This window comes from Cottoperca gobio, chromosome 22, assembly GCF_900634415.1.
Source record: "Cottoperca gobio chromosome 22, fCotGob3.1, whole genome shotgun sequence".
Taxonomy (NCBI): domain Eukaryota; kingdom Metazoa; phylum Chordata; class Actinopteri; order Perciformes; family Bovichtidae; genus Cottoperca; species Cottoperca gobio.
This window is the reverse complement of record NC_041376.1, coordinates 338,511-357,022: the sequence shown is the minus strand read 5'-3', so window position 1 is coordinate 357,022 and position 18,512 is coordinate 338,511. Positions and strand designations below refer to the sequence as shown.

General features: G+C 40.1%; 1 protein-coding gene across 1 annotated transcript; it reads left to right on the top strand.

Moving 5' to 3' along the window:
* Window positions 1–5,213: 5,213 nt before the first annotated feature.
* On the top strand, window positions 5,214–14,082 carry LOC115026996 (protein LBH-like). Its single transcript, XM_029459953.1, has 4 exons — window positions 5,214–5,397; window positions 11,813–11,891; window positions 12,617–12,791; window positions 13,142–14,082. Exons 2-4 carry the CDS (start codon window positions 11,814–11,816, stop codon window positions 13,207–13,209), a joined length of 321 nt encoding a protein of 106 aa, XP_029315813.1. The 5' UTR covers window positions 5,214–5,397; window position 11,813; the 3' UTR covers window positions 13,210–14,082.
* The last annotated feature ends 4,430 nt before the right edge of the window (window positions 14,083–18,512 follow it).

Below are 18,512 nucleotides of genomic sequence, written 5' to 3'. Positions count from 1 at the left end.
ATCACCATCAAAATTTAAGATGCCTACATTCAAATTACCAAAATTTGGAGTTGGTACTCCAAGTGGCACCGTAGAAGTGCCCAACAGAGACATAAACATTGATGGAGCCGCCATTCAACTTCCTGAAGAGGGTCTTACAGTTCACATTGTAGCACCCAGTATTGAAACTGAAAGCCCATCAATAGATATTAAAACTACAGGAACTGAACATGAAGGAAAAGGAGGCAAGTTTAAACTCCCAAGTCTCAGTTTTTCTGGGCCTCAGATCAAACGGCCTGACATTGATTTAACCTTATCAAAGAAGGATGTAGATGTGACACTACCTGAAGCTAAAGCTGAAGTCAAAGAACCTGAAGGTGCCATTGGAGTATCAGATGCACCAACAGTTGAGGTTGAAGCCAAGTTGAATCAACCAAAATGGACATTTCCAAGATTTTCCTTTTCAAAGACAGCTGATAAAGCCCCTGGTGTTGACCTTGAAACACCGAAAGTTGATGTTACATCAGAAGAGCCCAAAGCAGAAGTTCAAGGACTTTCAGGGGCTTTTTCAATGGAAGAGCAACCTGCTACAGAACTTGATGCAAACTTGAAAAAAAGAACATTTTCACTACCCAGATTTTCTTTTTCAAAGTCAAGTGTTAAAGAACCTGAAGTCAGAGCTGAGCTTCCACATGTTGATGTTTCTCTTACAGAGGGAAAAGTGATAGTCAAGCAACCTGAAATGAAAATTAAAGCTCCTGAGATTGAAGCTGAACATGACGGTCAAGAAAGCAAGTTTAAATTGCCAAAGTTCGGCATTACTCTACCAAAGGCAAAAGGACCCGAAGGAAATTTAAATGCATCACAGCAAGACACACGCATCACACTGCCTGATGTTAAAGAGGTCAAACTCCCTGAAATTGAAGTCAAGGAATTGTCAGCTAGTGTGGAAATAAAATCTTCTGAGACTGAAGATAAGTCAAAAGATGTTGAAGGTTCGCCATTGAAATTTAAAATGCCAACATTAAAAATGCCGAAATTTGGAGTTGCTACCTACGACGTCACCGTAGAAGCACCTGATGCAGACAAAGTAGCTGAAACTGATGGAGCTAAACTTAAGGAGGACATTACTGTCAACATCAAAGGTCCAAGTGTTGATATCAAAACAGATGAGACGGACAGTGTTGATCTTAGCTCTCCAAGTAAATTCAAACTACCATCATTTAAAATGCCAAGTCTGAGTTTCTCAAGACCCAACACTGAAGATGAACATGTTCCTGTTGACACTGAATGCAAAGAAGATCAGCTGAAAATAGAAGTTGAGCCAAAAGGAGAAAGTAAATCACCAAAAGTGATTTCGACATCATTTGGTGAGATCCTCAAGAATTTTGATGTTGAATTTGATGTCCCAAAAACTGAAGAAAATCTTGAAACCTCAAAGGACGTTCATGAAACAGATGGACCTAGTGGAAAGCAGTTACAGGCCAAAGAAAAGGAAACAAAGCAAGAATCTATCAAAAGTCCTGAGAGGACAGGTTGGTTTAAATTCCCCAGGTTTGGACTGTCCTCCCCATCAGAACCGGCCAAGATCTCTGAAAAAGACAAGCACAAGGATGCAAACAGCCCAGATACAATGGATGACGAAATAAGCCCCACCTGCTCAGTACAGTCATCAGACGCCTTTGCTGATATTAGCTCTGCAATGACAAGTGAACATGCTGGCCTGTCCTTATCTTCTCCAACAAAGGTAACTGTCAAATACTCTGGTCCTAACGTTGCTGAAGGGCTTGGAAAGATGCACAGTAACATTATTACTTCGACCACAAGGACTGAGCTGATCTCAGTTGAGCCCAGCTTGCCTGAGAAAATCACCATTCTGTCGTCTGGAGTTTCATCTTCGTCGGAAGACACGCTCAGACTGGAATCAGGAAAGATACATGTAATTACATCAAATATACAAGCGACCCCAGAAGCACAGCATGCCAAGCTACTAACTGATGTCCAAATCCAGTCAGCTGGAGGCCTTCCCCTAGAATCAGCTGCATCGTGGACTGTCGAGGACGGACAAAGCGGCAAGAGAACGCTCTTCGAGAGTCATTCAGTCAGGCAAACATCAAGTAAAAGCAAAGAAACAATTGTCATAACTAAACAAATCACACGTATGTTTGACTCTTCTGAGCCCATCTCAGGTGAGACAGCTTCATCCATTCAACGACTGAAAGACTCTGTGCATTCTGAGAAAATGAGGTTCTTTGATGGAGCCGACAAGTGAAATAACTTAATGTAAATTATATCTAACAGATACAATTCCTTATCATCCAGCCTCAGTGGCTGGTGGGTTTCTGAATGTCACTGTGACAGAGTGAGAGTGAGAAAAAGTTTGCAACTGAAAAGAACTTGCAAGTTTAACCTACTAATCACAGGAAAGAATCAGTGTTCAGGGTTTTACTTCAATCTCTGGTTGCATGTTGTTGACCTACAAAGAGATAGATTGATGTAATTCACTGACAATGTGATTGTTGAAGTTGTTAATAAGCTGTATAACCGAGTGCCCTTACTGCAATTTATGACAGGACTTCACCAAATATCCTTGCTTAATATGGTACAGAACTAAAGTAAGCCATGTCTTTTGCTTATCAAAACTTATAATGTATTTGTCGTTTCATAGTTTTTAATGTACAACACTGATCCAACTTACTTGTGCACTTATTTATCGGATGATAATCAACACTGCATCTGTTTTAAAAACAGTTTATCTGAAAAAGATCAATGTTACTGACATTCCAAAATATGTTTACAATAATTTCCCTGTAAAGTTGACAGTTAAGAACACCTACAATACAATAGGGCAGTAGACTATGTGTCAAACTAATATGTATCACCAGGATATTCTTGTTGCTGTAGCTAAAATGTAAAGAAACAATAGCAATGCAAAGCTGAAATGAAACGCTTATGAATCAAAAACAGCAAGTGTACTGCTGCAAGTATATTTTTGATCAATATTTTGCTTACAACCTAATTTGCTACAGTAAAAATATATCAAGAGTTTGTTATCTTTCAATATCACTGTACAAAGTGGGAATATTAAACTGGCTGTGTAAATAGCGTTTAATGATCTCTGGAGTTTTATTTGATTACAGCTCCTCTTTGAATTCTTATGTAACATGTTTGCAAAGTTATAACTAAATAAATCCATATTATTATATGTAAACCTGTGGCTGAAGCAGATGAGTTATGTTCTGGCCCCATTTTAACCAAAGACTATTTCTGTTCCTGTTTATTCTGTTTCTTTGTATTTACTGAAACAGAATACTATTGGTGGAAGGTAACTAAGTAAATTTACTCAGATAGTGTTCATAAATATAATTTTAAAGTACTTGTATTTCCATTTAATGCTACTTTATACTTCTACTCTGCAACATTTTGAATCGAATATTGTACTTTTTACTCAACTACTCATTTGACAGCTTTAGTTATTAGATACTTTACACATTTATATCATTAACACAAAATACAAACCAACTGATAATGGATATCATAGATTAAGCTACCCAGCACTACTTTATATAAATAATAAAATGTATCCCCACTTTTACCAGCAGTAATATTAGAGTGATATACACATAAATGCATAAATGCATCAATAATCATATCTCAATAAGTTATATTATTCTAAAATGGGACATTCTGCATATTGGAGTACTTCCTGAATACTTTTGGGATTTCAAGTATATTTTAATGCTAATACTTTTGTGGAAATTCTAGTTTTATTTAAGTAAAATATCTGAGTACTTCTTCCACCACTACCACCAAGTACAATTTGAGATACTTGTACTTTATTTGAGTATTTATATTATCAGCCTGTTCATATTTCTACTCCACTAGTCATAAATAAACATGCTCCACCTTTACCAGCTGCAACATTAAAGTGATTTACATATTAATGCATCAATAATTATAACCCAATTATATAATAAAATAAACATTAGTCTGAAATTGGCCATTCTTCAAAATGAGTATTTCTACTTTTCGTAGTTTAAGTACATTTTTATGCTAATGCTTTTGTACTGTACTGAACTTTTTGATTTTGAATGCAAGAATTTTACTATTTTTACTTAAAAGGCTTAAAATGATTCCCCCTTCCCAGGGTAATAATATAATAAGTACATTACTCATGTCGTGACTACACACTGTCATAGAAAGTATAAAAGCACATATACTTGCACACTAGAGGGAGACACAGCTCACAAGTATATATTTACTATCACTGTTCCTGGGATAAAATAAAAAGCTAATTATTTGTCTCTGTTCTGGTTTAATTGACATTAATGCTAACGTTAGCTAAAACAAAGAAGTATATTTCATTGCTAACATAAGCTTTGTCGCTGTTTGATAGCTAGCATTACAGAACCCTTCACTACCATTACTTACATGTTATAACATAAAACAGGCTTATAAAAGAGAAAACATCTTCATGTGTCTCTAAATGTAAGTTTTAACGAATTAAATGTGTCAAATTACCTGACAAATGTAGCTAACTGCTAACAACGGTAGCTAATTTAAAACCACCAACGGCTGCTTGGTTAAACTTTGATTAGTTGCTGCCTTAAAGTGCTCCTCGTAAATCTCGAGGATTGATCCCTTGGTTAAAATCACAAGCTCCCGGGCAGTATGAAATAAAAAATATGCTCCACTTTAACCAGCAGCAATGTGCACATTAATACATCAATAATTATAATCAAGTAATATAATATATATTTTCTGAAATGGGCCATTCTACATAATGAGTATTCACTTTAAGTATATTTTGATGCTCTAACTTTACTTTAAGTAACTTTTGAATGTAGGACTTTTCTAAAATAATCTACAAATAAATTCTGGAATTCATAAGCTATCCATCTGTTAATTGATATGCTATATATACACACTATTTATATTAATAAATTAAACTAGACCCACATTTACCAACAGCAATATTAAAGTATCATAATCCAATAATATAATATGTATTACTATGAAATTGGCCATTCTGCAAAATTAGTGATTTTACTTTTAGTACTCAAAGTATTTTTTGATATTAATAGGATACTTACTTTTTGAATGCCTTGTAACAAAACATAATAACAATACACTGTGTTATTGATACTTTTACTTCAATAAAACGTAAATCACAACATTTCAAAAAGCCCATGAACGCAACACCGGTCCCGCTCCACTGCGCAGTCTCGAAACACTTCGATACGAGCGGCAACTTCACCGGGAGCCTCGCGCGCTCCGCGCCTGTCGTCGCCCACAACAGCCCGCATCATCATCATCATCATCATCAGCATCATCATCATCATCATCAGCATCAGTGTGATGAAGCAGCGGAGGACGGAGACCTTCCTGCTCTGAGACACTGGATCAGCCTGCAGACAGGTACGGAGCTTTTATTTTAACCTCTGAATACAATCAACACTAAAAAAAAAACTGCTTTTATTTATTTTGATAAAACTAAAATGCCTGATGAGTTTAATCATTTAAAATGCACCTAATAGGTTTTTGAAAATTAATAAAACCTGTTTCACCTTGTCGGTTTTCTGCACTCAGCTCAGTGTGTGGGATTGTGTAAGTGTAGGTGTATAGCAGAAGCTGTGTTTTATGTTTAAATCTATAAATAGCATCTGCTACCTTTAGTAAAGTGGCTACCTGTTGTCTGTGCCATGCAGGTAAATGTGTGCTCCAAATATGCACATTTATTAATCATATATATTGTTATCAATATGTATCCAATGCAAAAGTTTCTATACCATTTGAGGCAAAAAATAGAACAGGAAATGTGAATTAGGGCAACAAACACAGGAGATATTAAACAAAAACAGAGCAGTGGAAAATTTCAGAAGGCTGGAAAAGAGTATCACTATATTTGGGCATGGATTGAATTTTTATTTCAAGTCCATGGGCTATAAAAACTTACTGGATTTATCCGAGGAAGCTGCATTTGAGGAGGTGGTGTTGCTGCTGGCTATTTAACAGCAGAACAATAAAATAACAAATATTTTGCAGCTGGGGAGATAAGAGGAGAGAGAGCAGAGCGGTCATTCTATCAATATCCAGTATCTGCAAATATGAAATAGTGGAATTAAAGTGATTGTCGCACAGTCCTGGAGGATGCACATTTTGGGAACTCGCTGCTCCTTTAACTGGACCGTCTCCATCGTGATGAATCTCATGATGGACAGAAGAAGAGGAGGAATTTTAATCTGTGAGGTCACACCAGATGCACACAGCAAACACAAAAAATGGAAATGAGACAGTGGCTGCAAGAAGAAATGTTTTTTATTGTGTTTCATAAGTGCAAGTATCTGGCTTCAAACTGAAGTGTGATGCTGCAGTACATCAGGATGCTGCTGTGGGTTTTTGGCTTGTACAGATGATTTTCTTGGCAGCGTCTAACAATTGTTTTCATTATCAATTCATCTGCCGGCTATTTATTAGTCTATAAAATCAGAAAACAGTGAAAAATGCAGGTTAAAATCTCTTAAAATCCAACAGGATGTCCTCAAATTATGGCTGCAACTAACAATTATTTTCATTTTAGATGCTTGGTCTATAAAATGTCAGAAAATAGTAAAAAGTCCAAGATGATTTCCTAAAATGTCTTGTTTTGTCCTCAACTCAAACATTTCCTAGAGGAGTAGAGAAACCAGAACATATTCACATTTAAAAAGTTTGAATCTGAGAAATTTGACTTTTCTTTCCATAAAAAAATACTTAAAGCAATTAATCGATTATCAAAATAGTTGCCGATTAATTTAAGAGTTGACAACTAATCATTTAATTCAACCATCAGTCCAAAACCCACAAAAGATATTCAAGTTATTATCAATAAGACAACTGATAAACTGGTATTTGGTCATTTTTGCTTGAAAAATAACTTTAAAAATGAATCTATACGTTTATTTGACTATCAATAACATAAAATATGCGATTTGAGGGCGTTGCATTGGATTCTTGCAGTGGTGGAATATAACTAAGTACAGTTACTCTAAGTACAAATTTGAGGTATGTACTTCACCTGAGTATTTTCATTTCATGCAATCCAATACATTTCAGATGGAAATATTGTATTACATGTATCTGACAGCTATACTTTGCAACAGAATTAAGATTAAACAAACTAAAATATGATGCTTTGTTATAAATTAAACTACCCAACAGTAGATAAAGTAGTTAAAAGTAGCTTCACATCCACCATACAACAAGAAAATGCTGCTTATATATAATAATAATAATAATAATAATAATAATAATAATAATAATAATAATAATAATAATAATAATAATAATAATAATAATACTGATAATAATAATAATAATAATAATAATAATAATAATAATGATAATACCTCTCTGGGAACCATCACCTTATCGTGGTGGAGAGGTTTGTGTGTCCCTATGAACCTGAGAGCTGTGTTATCTGGAGCCTAGTGCTCCTGGTAGGGTCTCCCAAGGCAAATTGGTCTCAGGTGAGGGGCCAGACTAAGAATGGTTCAAAAACGACTTCATGAAAGAAAGGAAAAGGAAAGGAGAGACCCTGCCCGGAGGAAGCCCGGGGCCCCCGTCTGGAGCCAGGCCCAGAGGGAAGGCCCGACAGCGAGCGCCTGGTGGCCGGGTTTGCCACGGAGCCCGGTCGGGCACTGCCCGAAGAAGCTACGTGGTGCCTCCCATCCATCCATCCTGTGGGCCCACCACTCATGGGAAAAACCGCTGGGGTCGGGTGCGCTGTCACACGGGTGGCAGTGATGGTCAGGGACCTCGACGGACCAGACCCGGGCAGCAGAGGCTGGCTCTGGGGACGTGGAACGTCACCTCTCTGTGGGGGAAGGAGCCGGAACTAGTGCGGGAGGTGGATCGCTACCAGTTGGATCTGGTCGGGCTTACCTCCACGCACAGTCTTGGCTCTGGAACCTGGGTGATGAGCTGTGGTTTCAAGGTCTTAGGTGCCTCAAGGGGCGGTAACCCTCGAACACCGTGGTGGACCCCGGTGGTCAGGGAAGCCGTCCGACTGAAGAAGGAGCCCTTCCGGGTTATGTTATCCGGGAGGACTCCGGAAACAGTTGCAGGGTATCGAAGGACTAGAAGGGCGGCAGCTTCTGCCGTGTCAGAGGCAAAGCAGCGGGTGTGGGAGAAGTTCAGATAAGCTATGGAGAAGGACTTTCGGTCGGCACCAAGGTGCTTCTGGAAAACCATCCAGCACCTCAGGAGGGGGAAGCGAGGAACCATCCAAGCTGTGTACAGCAAGGGTGGGACCCTGCTGACTTCAACTGAGAAGGTTATCGGCCGCTGGAAGGAGCACTTTGAGGAACTCCTGAATCCGACTATCACGCCCTCTATGGTTGAGGCAGAGCTGGCAGCTGATGGGGGATCATTGTCAATTTCCCTGATGGAAGTCACTGAGGTAGTCAAACAACTCCACAGTGGCAAAGCCGCAGGGGTTGATGAGATCCGTCCAGAAATGCTGAAGGCTTTGGGTGTTGAGGGGCTGTCTTGGTTGACACGCCTCGTCAACATTGAGTGGAAGTCTGGGACAGTACCTAGGGGTTGGCAGACCGGGGTGGTGGTTCCCCTATTTAAAAAGGGGGACCAGAGAGTGGTATCACACTTCTCAGCCTCCCTGGTAAAGTCTACTCCAAGGTACTGGAAAGGAGGGTTCGGCCGGTAGTCGAACCTCTGATTGAAGAGGAACAATGCGGATTCTGTCCTGGTCGTGGAACAACAGACCAACTCTTTACTCTTGCAAGGATCCTGGAGGGGGCCTGGGAGTACGCCCATCTGGTCTACATGTGTTTTGTGGATCTGGAGAAGGCGTATGACCGGGTCCCCTGGGTGATACTATGGGAGGTGCTGCGGGAGTATGGGGTGAGGGGGTCACTTTTGAGGGCCATCCAATCCCTGTACGCCCAAAGCGAGAGTTGTGTCCGGATACTCGGCAGTAAGTCGGACTCGTTTCCCGTGAATGTTGGCCTCCGCCAGGGCTGCGCTTTATCACCAATCCTGTTCGTGATTTTCATGGATAGGATATCGAGGCGTAGTCGTGGAGGAGAGGGGTTGCAGTTCGGTGACCTGAGGATCTCATCGCTGCTCTTTGCAGATGATGTGGTCCTTATGGCATCATCGGTCTGTGACCTTCAACAGTCACTGGATCGGTTCGCAGCAGAGTGTGCAGCGGTTGGGATGAGGATCAGCACCTCCAAATCTGAGGCCATGGCTCTCAGCAGGAAACCGGTGGATTGCCTACTCCGGGTAGGGAATGAGCCATTACCCCAAGTGAAGGAGTTCAAGTACCTCGGGGTCTTGTTCGCGAGTGAGGGGACAATGGAGCGAGAGATTGGCCGGAGAATCGGAGCAGCGGGGGCGGTATTACAGTCACTTTACCGCACCGTTGTGACGAAAAGAGAGCTGAGCCAGAAGGCAAAGCTCTCAATATACCGGTCGATCTTCGTTCCTACCCTCACCTATGGTCATGAAGACTGGGTCATGACCGAAAGAACGAGATCACGGGTACAAGCGGCCGAAATGGGTTTTCTCAGACGGGTGGCGTCTCCCTTAGAGATAGGGTGAGAAGCTCAGCCATCCGTGAGAGGCTCGGAGTAGAGCCGCTGCTCCTTTACGTTGAAAGGAGCCAGTTGAGGTGGTTCATCTAGTGAGGAGCCACCTGGGCGCCTCCCTAGGGAGGACCCAGGACTTGGTGGAGAGATTATATCTCCTCACTGGGAACGCCTCAGGATCCCCCAGTCGGAGCTGTAGGATGTGGCCCGGAGAAGGGAAGATTGGGGTTCCTTACTGGAGCTGCTGCCCCCGCGACCCGATCCCGGATAAGCGGTAGACGATGGATGGATGGATGGATAATGATAATAATAATAATAATAATACTGATAATAATAATAATAATAATAATAATAATAATAATAATAATAATAATGATAATAATAATAATAACAATAATAATAATAATAATAATAATACTGTGATGGCCATTCTGCGGCATCATTAGTACTTTTACTTTTGATACTATTTCGCTGATGGTACTTCCATAAAATATGATTTGGAATGCAGGACTGTAACAAAGTACTTTTACATATATATTATTTTATATCTTTACTTCTTAATACTTCTTCCAACACTTAGTTGAAGTTTCAGTGGATGCTTAAAGGTTTTCACCACTAGTGGTGCCTTTGGTTAATCTGATAAGAGCTGCAGCAATTCACCAACTAAGACACAGAAGAAGAAGAAGAAGAAGAAGAAGAAGAAGAAGAAGAAGAAGAAGAAGAAGAAGAAGAAGAAGAAGAAGAAGAAGAAGAAGAAGAAGAAGAAGAAGACAGCTAGCACGCTAACATGTAGCGTCTTAGTTGGGGCCATTGTATGTTTGAAACATTTTTACTGAGGGGTGAAAGATATTCTGAGAAAAGTCTCAAAGTGTTAAATGTACAAGAAAAAAAGAAGAATTTAGTTTTTTTTGTCAAAGAACTTCATCGCTTCCCTTTACAATATAATTATTATTTTTACCTACAAGAATCCAAGTATATAAACATAAATAATGTCAAATTTATATATTTTTTTGTAAATAAAAACAATGAGTTTTAGTGAGAAACAACTAATAAAATGTGTTTACATGGAAACTCCACAGCTTTAATATTTGTAGTTCCCAGCTCAGAAATCTGTTTCTTATGAGTTTAAGATCAATTTCAGTTGTCATGTTAAAAAATATTGAGTCACTGCCTCATTTGAGCAACATCTCATACCTCAAGGAGAAAGAAATCTTCACTTAAGTGGCATTTATAATAACACAAAACACACAACTCAAGACCCGTAACGGATATATTACATACTTAAACATGCAAGATGCCATAATTCGAACCACCAGTTGAAACCAGCTGAAAATGTAAAGAGTCTTATCATTTAATTTCTCTGTTGAGGTGGAAAGTGAAGCAGCTTCCTGCAAAGTAAACACACATAACACATGGATAACCCTGTTCAGACCTAATGTCTCGAATAAGACATTATAATTATTCAGCTGGAGAAAGAGAGAGGAAAAAAAAAAGCTTGACAGAAGCGTCTCGCCTGGCATCAACATTTAAATTCTTGTGTCTGTTACGCGTCAGTGACTGCACGCCTCGGGGATCAGACGGGCATCATGTGCAGGCCTCTTCTCCAGTCGCTACCTTCACGAGAGCGCCCGCACTGTCCGCACAGATTCCCTCCAGAGGAACAATACGAGCCTCTGATGATGAGGCTGTATTGTCTGCTCATGATGAAGGGCGAGAAGCAACTCCAGGTTTCACAGAAAAGTGTCACGACGCTGCCGCCGCCGCCAAACCTCAATCCTGACGGCGGTAATTGCTACGTCACGGCACACATGAATACCCCCAAATCAGCTGTCGGCCTTGGTTGTGCGCTCAGGCAAAGTGTACTACTCAGACAATCAGAGGCATACTGTCCCCATGGCAACAGCAACTGCCAGTCTGATTGTATGGAAAGTGGTGTTTCTGACAACTCGTCTCGTGTAAAAGTCAAGTGAGCAAAAGACTTGGTTGTTTCTTTAAAGACACAGCGGCTCGCATGCACACCGTCGTTGGTTTCACCAGAAGTGATGCATGTCAACATTATGAATGAATCTCCAAAGCTTCAAACTATTTCGTCCAGCCTTAATTATTATGTTTAAATGAGCAAATATTGTATAAATGTGGGAGTTTGACAGTTTCTTCCCGATGTTGGTCAGTAATTAGAAGTAGAGGAATGAGTGTGTCGTGTGTAGACAGATTGGTGATCATCTCCACATGTTTCCCTCCAGGATGACTGAGGTGATGAACTCACTGGAACCCGGCACAGAGGACTTCAGCGGGGGTGGAGCAGGAGCTGATCAAGGCGCAGTATCCTTCCAGGTGTGTGTGTGTGTGTGTGTGTGTGTGTGTGTGTGTTTAGATGACTTCAAACCAGTCCTGTTTTATTGGAGTAGAAAGCACACAGTGGTGAGTCACAGGAGTGATGAGCCAGAGTAAAATGTGGGTTGACGTGACGAAGGTCATGAGTTGGACTCAGTCCTGCTGCGTGTGTGTGAGGTTGTGCGTCTTATCCAGCTGAGTGATTTATCTTCCACTACTGTACCATTTATTTGGTTTCATCATTTAGTGGAACGAGTGATCACTCCTGCTGTATTTCATGGTGTCAGTGAGATGTTTGGTTTCATCAATTCTCCCAATGTCTGTTTTCAGACTGATATCTGCTGAAAGGACTTTCTTTGGTGGAAACAGACGATGATATTTATCATCACTTGTACAATCGTGTGAAACACTTTCGCTGGGAGGCTCCATTAAAGAAAAACAATCATTAGTACATATACAAATACAATATAATATAATAACACAATGTAAGAAGCAATTACAAACAATAATTAGAAAAGGTAGCGTCACAAGCATATGCACATTTCAAGTTAGAGATCTAAGTAAGGAGTCAGTGAAGTCCAGCTGCTCATCTTTCACTGATGCACACAGCTTTCCTAATCCGATTATTACCGCATTGTTGTTCTTCCCCGTGCTGTGAGCAATTCTTCAAATTGAATAACCCTCTAGTTAAACCTTACATAAGCTTTGATCAGATCTTCCCAGATACCCATGAAAGGTATCCAAAGCTGTCCAAGAGGCTTCCCTCCATCGTGGTCGAGCAAACGGACGGAGCCGATGTGGAGAGCGGCGAGCTGCGCTGGCCACCAGACGAGCCGAGCTCTCCGGACGCCAAGACTGAGAAGCCGAGTGCAGACAAACAAACTGCAGGTGAGGACGAGCGTGAGGTCGCTGAGACTCTGTGACGAAGAGAACTCGGTTTTAAACAGTAAGGTTTTAGTGAAGAAAATGGCCCCTGAGAAAAGCTTTCATCTAACATGACATCATCATCAGCTGCTTTACTGTTGTAGCTAATCTGATGAAGATCTCTAATTTCCTCTCTCTTGCAAACAACAACGTCTGTTAGCGTACTGATGTTAGCGTTTAGTTCACGGCTGTAGATTCTTGTTTTGATGAAAGTACAGACTCACCTTTATATCTCGTTCATGCACAAAAACAAACAATGACAGAAATCAAAGATTGTGCAGTGATCCAGCGTCTGCATGTTCTCTGCTTCCCAGGTGAGGATCAGTCGGATGTCGGTGCGGACGGAGAGGCTTCAGCTGCGGAGGTGCAGGACTCCAACTGAACAAACTCTCCTCCTGCGTTATCCACCGTTGCTGTAAGTGTGTCCAGAATACAACAGTATTGGAATGAAAACGTCGAAGCAGTAGAAGAAGCCCGGTGCGTTGATAGAAAGATCACGGAGACGGATTAGAGACGATAGAAAAACAGATTCCCAAACCCCCGGCTCACGGGCTTGGAGCTAGATTTGTGTCGCCACCTTCCTAAATAAATGTCCAGAAGGTGTTTTCTTGTTTGGCAGCAGAAACGTTTTAAACGCTTAATCTCCAGTTTAAGTATCTGAGGGTTTCCCCCGTCTAATAAGACTGTTGTCACATTTCCAGCTTGATATTTATAATTTGATAAATTAATCTGTCTCTGGCTCCAAGCCCTCGCCGTCCAGATGCCCAGGATATCTTCTAAATGCTGAGTATTTAGCTCATGTGTGCCATATTACTACTACTATCAATGGTAGCTCCTGTATTCTGTGCACAGTTTTTACATTAACTCTAGATGTAAATGACATCACTGTATGTTAAGTGCTGACTGCTGTAGTTTTGGTGACGCTTGGTCTCACTTTGTAATAATAGCTACGATGTTTTAAAGGACAGTATTTATTAAGAAAGCCTTCATCACTTTATTCGATGTTATTGCGACACATTCTTTAATATATTATGATGTGTTGCCTTCAGTAGGTGTTAAAGGGAATGTAATCGTGATCTGTTTAATTATTGGAGCAATATGTTCACAGGAATTTAAAGGCAGTCCATTTTGTTACAGAAGTAAAAAAAATAACCAGTATATTTTAGACGTGTGTCGCTTGTCACAGACATGATATTTTTTAAAATACTGGAAGCCTAAATTATTGCACAAGTAATAAACCTTTTCAAAATTCTTACATTTTTTGTCCCCGTGGTTTGTGACGGTCAAAGGGAAGGTTTACTCTTTGTCTCCTATAAGTGATTTAATGTATAAAGGGATTTAAAGTACACACACATGTTGCAAGTAGCCCCACACGACAATGGGAACTGTTTCCAGAGGACACTAAAGAGTGATGCACACGGCTGGGACACGAGGAGTTGTTGGAAGTCTGATATCCGTAAGTGGTTTTGGAAAATTAGCTAAAAATTAATTTTTTTGGTGGGACAACAAACGTGTGCGTATTTATTTTTGTTCTCACTTTGCAGCGTTTCTTGTAAATGCCTGCACGTGTTTTTGTTTGTAGTGTTTTCTGTGTTCTGCGGTGCATTGAGCTCTGAGGGCCGACGCACTCGAGTGCAGCTGCTGCTGTTCCACTGATGCTGCGGCACATCTGGATCCAACAACACAGTTTAACAAAACCTTAAAGTAATCATCTCAAAGATTTTCTATATCGCTGAATGATTCAGTGAAAAACACGCCTGCAATCACCATTTATTCATAATAACTTTAAATAAACTGACTTTTCATCGTGAAATAAAACATTAAAGTTGTTGTAAAATACACTTTTGTCATAAAATCAGTATATTTCAAACAATGTGAAATAATTGTAGTGAAGTAAAAAGTACAATATTTGCACAAATATCCACCAAATAAATGAACAATCACTGATTTACAGGTAGCACAAAGATATGTGGACATTAATAATCATACTAAGATACATTCCTGCAGTATCCTCTATTTCATCACAAAGAATCATACATGCTTAGCTTTAAGATAATTGTTGACTAATTATTTGGGTTTTTTGGACAAAACAAGCAATTTAAAGACGTCACCTTGTTGTTTCTTTTGTATAAATTGTGATTTATCTGTAATTCTTTTGACTAAATAAACAAATTATCAACAGATCAATATCAGAAATACATCATCGATCCCGGGGTGTATCGATATGTGCATTATACTACAAATATAAATAAGAGATATGTAAAAAATAAGCAAACTACAATATATAACAATAGTAATGCTGAAGAATGAGATTCATGATTAAGTGTGTTAAATGCAGAAATAGTGTAAATAAGAACAATAGTTTAAATGTACATTAAAAGTCACTATTAATGCACAAACCTATTGTACTGTAAGTGAGTTTTGCACAGTTTTAGATGTAAATAAATGTGTGGTTGTTTAATTGTTGCCGCACAGGTTGACTTTAATAACTTTAAATATAAACACAATGAAAGGTAAGCTAACCCTATTTTATATTATTGAATTATTATTATTGAAGCATTAATATATTAATCTCTTTAATGTTGCAGCTGGTAAATGAGGAACTTATTGTTTGTAATGATACATACAATAAAGTTTTATTAAATGATTTGTTGTAGTATAAAGTAGCAGAAAAGGTAAATACTCAAGTAAAGTATCTCAACGTTGTATTTAAGTGCAGCACTTAATGTACTTACTGTCCACGACTGGATTCAGTGAACGTTAGGAAAACAACAAGTTGCAGGTAAACATAATACATCTGAGACTTCCTGTCTCTGTTTCTTCCTTCAGTGTCGTATAAACACACTCACACCAACGTGCGCCGCGCTCCCACGTGCACTTTGTTAGCTTGTTGAGGCTGATACACTGTGAAAGGTCAGCCTGGTGTCTTGATCCAGACAGCGAGATGGATGCCGGGGATCTCCCATCTCATTTCTTGCATGCCTCGTTCGCTCTCTGGATCTGACCTTTTCTGACGACAACCTTGTGAAGAGCACTTCGCCGGAGCAAGCGGGGTCACTCCTGGGAAAAATGAACGACTGCAGGGAGCGAGGCTGCCGAAGGTGGGGGGGGGGTGCAGTGTCAATTATCTCTCAAATGTCACAAGCTGTTTTTCAGAGGAAGAAAGGACTTGCACTTGTCTCTCCTCTAAAGCACGGCTCGCTCATACTTTGCACATTATAAATAAAGGTGGAGGCTTTTCATGTTTGTTGCTGCAGCGCCGCGTTCAGTAAAACATCGTCACACACACGACGCACAGATGCTGCACTTGGGATTTATTTCTTGATCCTCAGAGGATGAATCCCACTGATGTTTCCACACATGCAGTGAAATATCTCAACATCTACATGCGTTGACACACGTTGTGGTTCAGACGTTCACGTTCCCCAGAGGATTCATCCTAATGGACTTCATCCCATCACTCGTCTTTAGATAGATTTCAGCTGTTAGCATGCTAACACGCTAAACTAAGATGGCGTGTTGTAAAAGTTAAACGTGCTTAACATCAGCATGTCCTCTCTCCATTACAGGTGAACAAGAAACATGAATATACATTTTAAAGGCACTGGTGCTTTTATTTTGGGGGGAAATTGTGTTTTTCTTTACATTTATCTTATTGCTGCAGTTATTATTAAGTTAAGACTTTTAAAATAGAACTAATCTTGAATTCTTTGACCCTTTTCTGTTCCTTCTTTCTCTTTCCGTTGTTTCTGTTCTTCTTACTTCTTCCTCTCGTCTTTTCTTCTTCTGCACTTCCTCTTCCTCTCTCTAGCCTTCCTTTATACCTTATTTCCTTTCTTTCCTCTTCTTCACTAACTGCTTTTATTCCTTCCCTTCTGTCCTTCATCCTTTCTTGTTTCTTCTTCTGCACTTCCTTTTATTATTCCCTCATTTCCTCCTTCCATGCTTTATACTTTCTTCTGTCTACTCTTCTTTAACCCTTCTTTAATGCTTCCACCATCTTTTACTCAGTTATTTCCTCCCTTCTCTCCCTCATTCTTCACTTGTGTCTTTCCTTCTGCACTTCCTCTTCCCTCGTTTCCTCCTTCTGTCCTTCCTTCTTCCTTGCTTCCCCTCCACTACCTTTATTGTTTCTACTTTATTTATTTACTCTTATTCTGAAGTTATTCTCTCCTTTCCTCCCTTCTCATATATTTGAATAAATGAAACTTCACTACATTTGCGTTTTTCATTTTTACGGCTTAAAGCAAACTCCACATTTTCCCTGGACGTGAACTAACTCACTCTCAAATAAATAACCTTTATTTATCTCCTCTGGCTGCTCTCCTGTTTCATTATGTAGAATTCATTCATGTTGCTTCAGAACAAAGACCACGTGGTCCACGCCAGCGGCCACTTGTAAATCTGTGTATTTAAAAGTACCTTTTAACACAGCCATTAGAGCCGCTGAGTGTTGTGAGGGAGTTGTGTTTTGATGATGTCAAAGTGTGCTGTGCCAGGACTTTCATCTCCCACTCCTGCTGGCTTCAAACGGGTCTTTGAAATGTGGCCGGGGTAACGCACAGCCGCCCTCCGCCTGCAGACCGGCGCCGTCCTCCATCACCTCCCCACGGCTGAATGACAAGGTTCTGACTTTGGCTGTAATGTCAAACGTATCACAGAAAAAGTATGAGAAAAGTAAGAGCTCTTTAATTAAGCTGATATTTATAGTAATAACTCAACATATTATTCGCTTTCTCACGTCTCTACAGCTAGCTGCCAACTTGTTTAGCTTAGCATAAAGAGTGGAAACAGCTAGCCTGACCAGCACCGCTAAAGTTAACGGACAACACGTCACATTACATAAAACTTCAAGTTGTGGTTTTACAGATTTATTTATATTTTGTTAACCTTTATTTTTAACCTTCTGTTACAGATATCTTTAACAACATGTTGACATGTTATATGCTCAAGTCAACTAGTTGTTTCCCTCTGTCTCCAATCTTTGTGCTAAGCTAAGCTAAGCTAACTGTCTCCCAGTTGTAGCCCCATATTTAACAAACAGATAGAAAGTGAAGAAACAAAGCTTCACTTAAGCAAACACGGCTCTCACGCTGAGACTTCAAGTGTTGCTTTGAATCAAGGAAAATGTAAAAATGGTCAATGGTCTCATTATACAGAACTGATGCGGATAATGCGCCAAACTACATAAGTAGAGGAGCTTTCTTGAAAGGTGAACACAGCATGCATCTGATGAAACACTTGAACGTGCACCGGTTTAATTAAAGAGCAGCGAGATGCAGCGTGTTTGATTGTATGAAGAGCCTCCGTCTCCGTCTCCTACGAGGCCTCTCAGCTTTCAAGATGGACGCCCACACGGTGTGAAAAACACCTCCATATTGGACTCATCATGGCCGACCGAGCACGTCGCTGCGACTGGAAACTATTAGCAGCAAGCCAACGGAAACATTCATCCGCCAACTCGTGGCTGCTGTTGTTGTAATTGTCTGGGTGACTTCAAGTGGAAAAAATCTGAAGCGTGTTCAAACAGCTGACACGCAGCTCTGTGTGGAAGCACAAGTACAGCCACTTAAAGTGATTCTAACTTTCATAATGTCGACGTGGCATCTTCTAATCACAGATAGATATCTGTGCTCTCTGAGGAAATCATAGATAGGAGAACTTAATATTTTATATCTTTTAGTG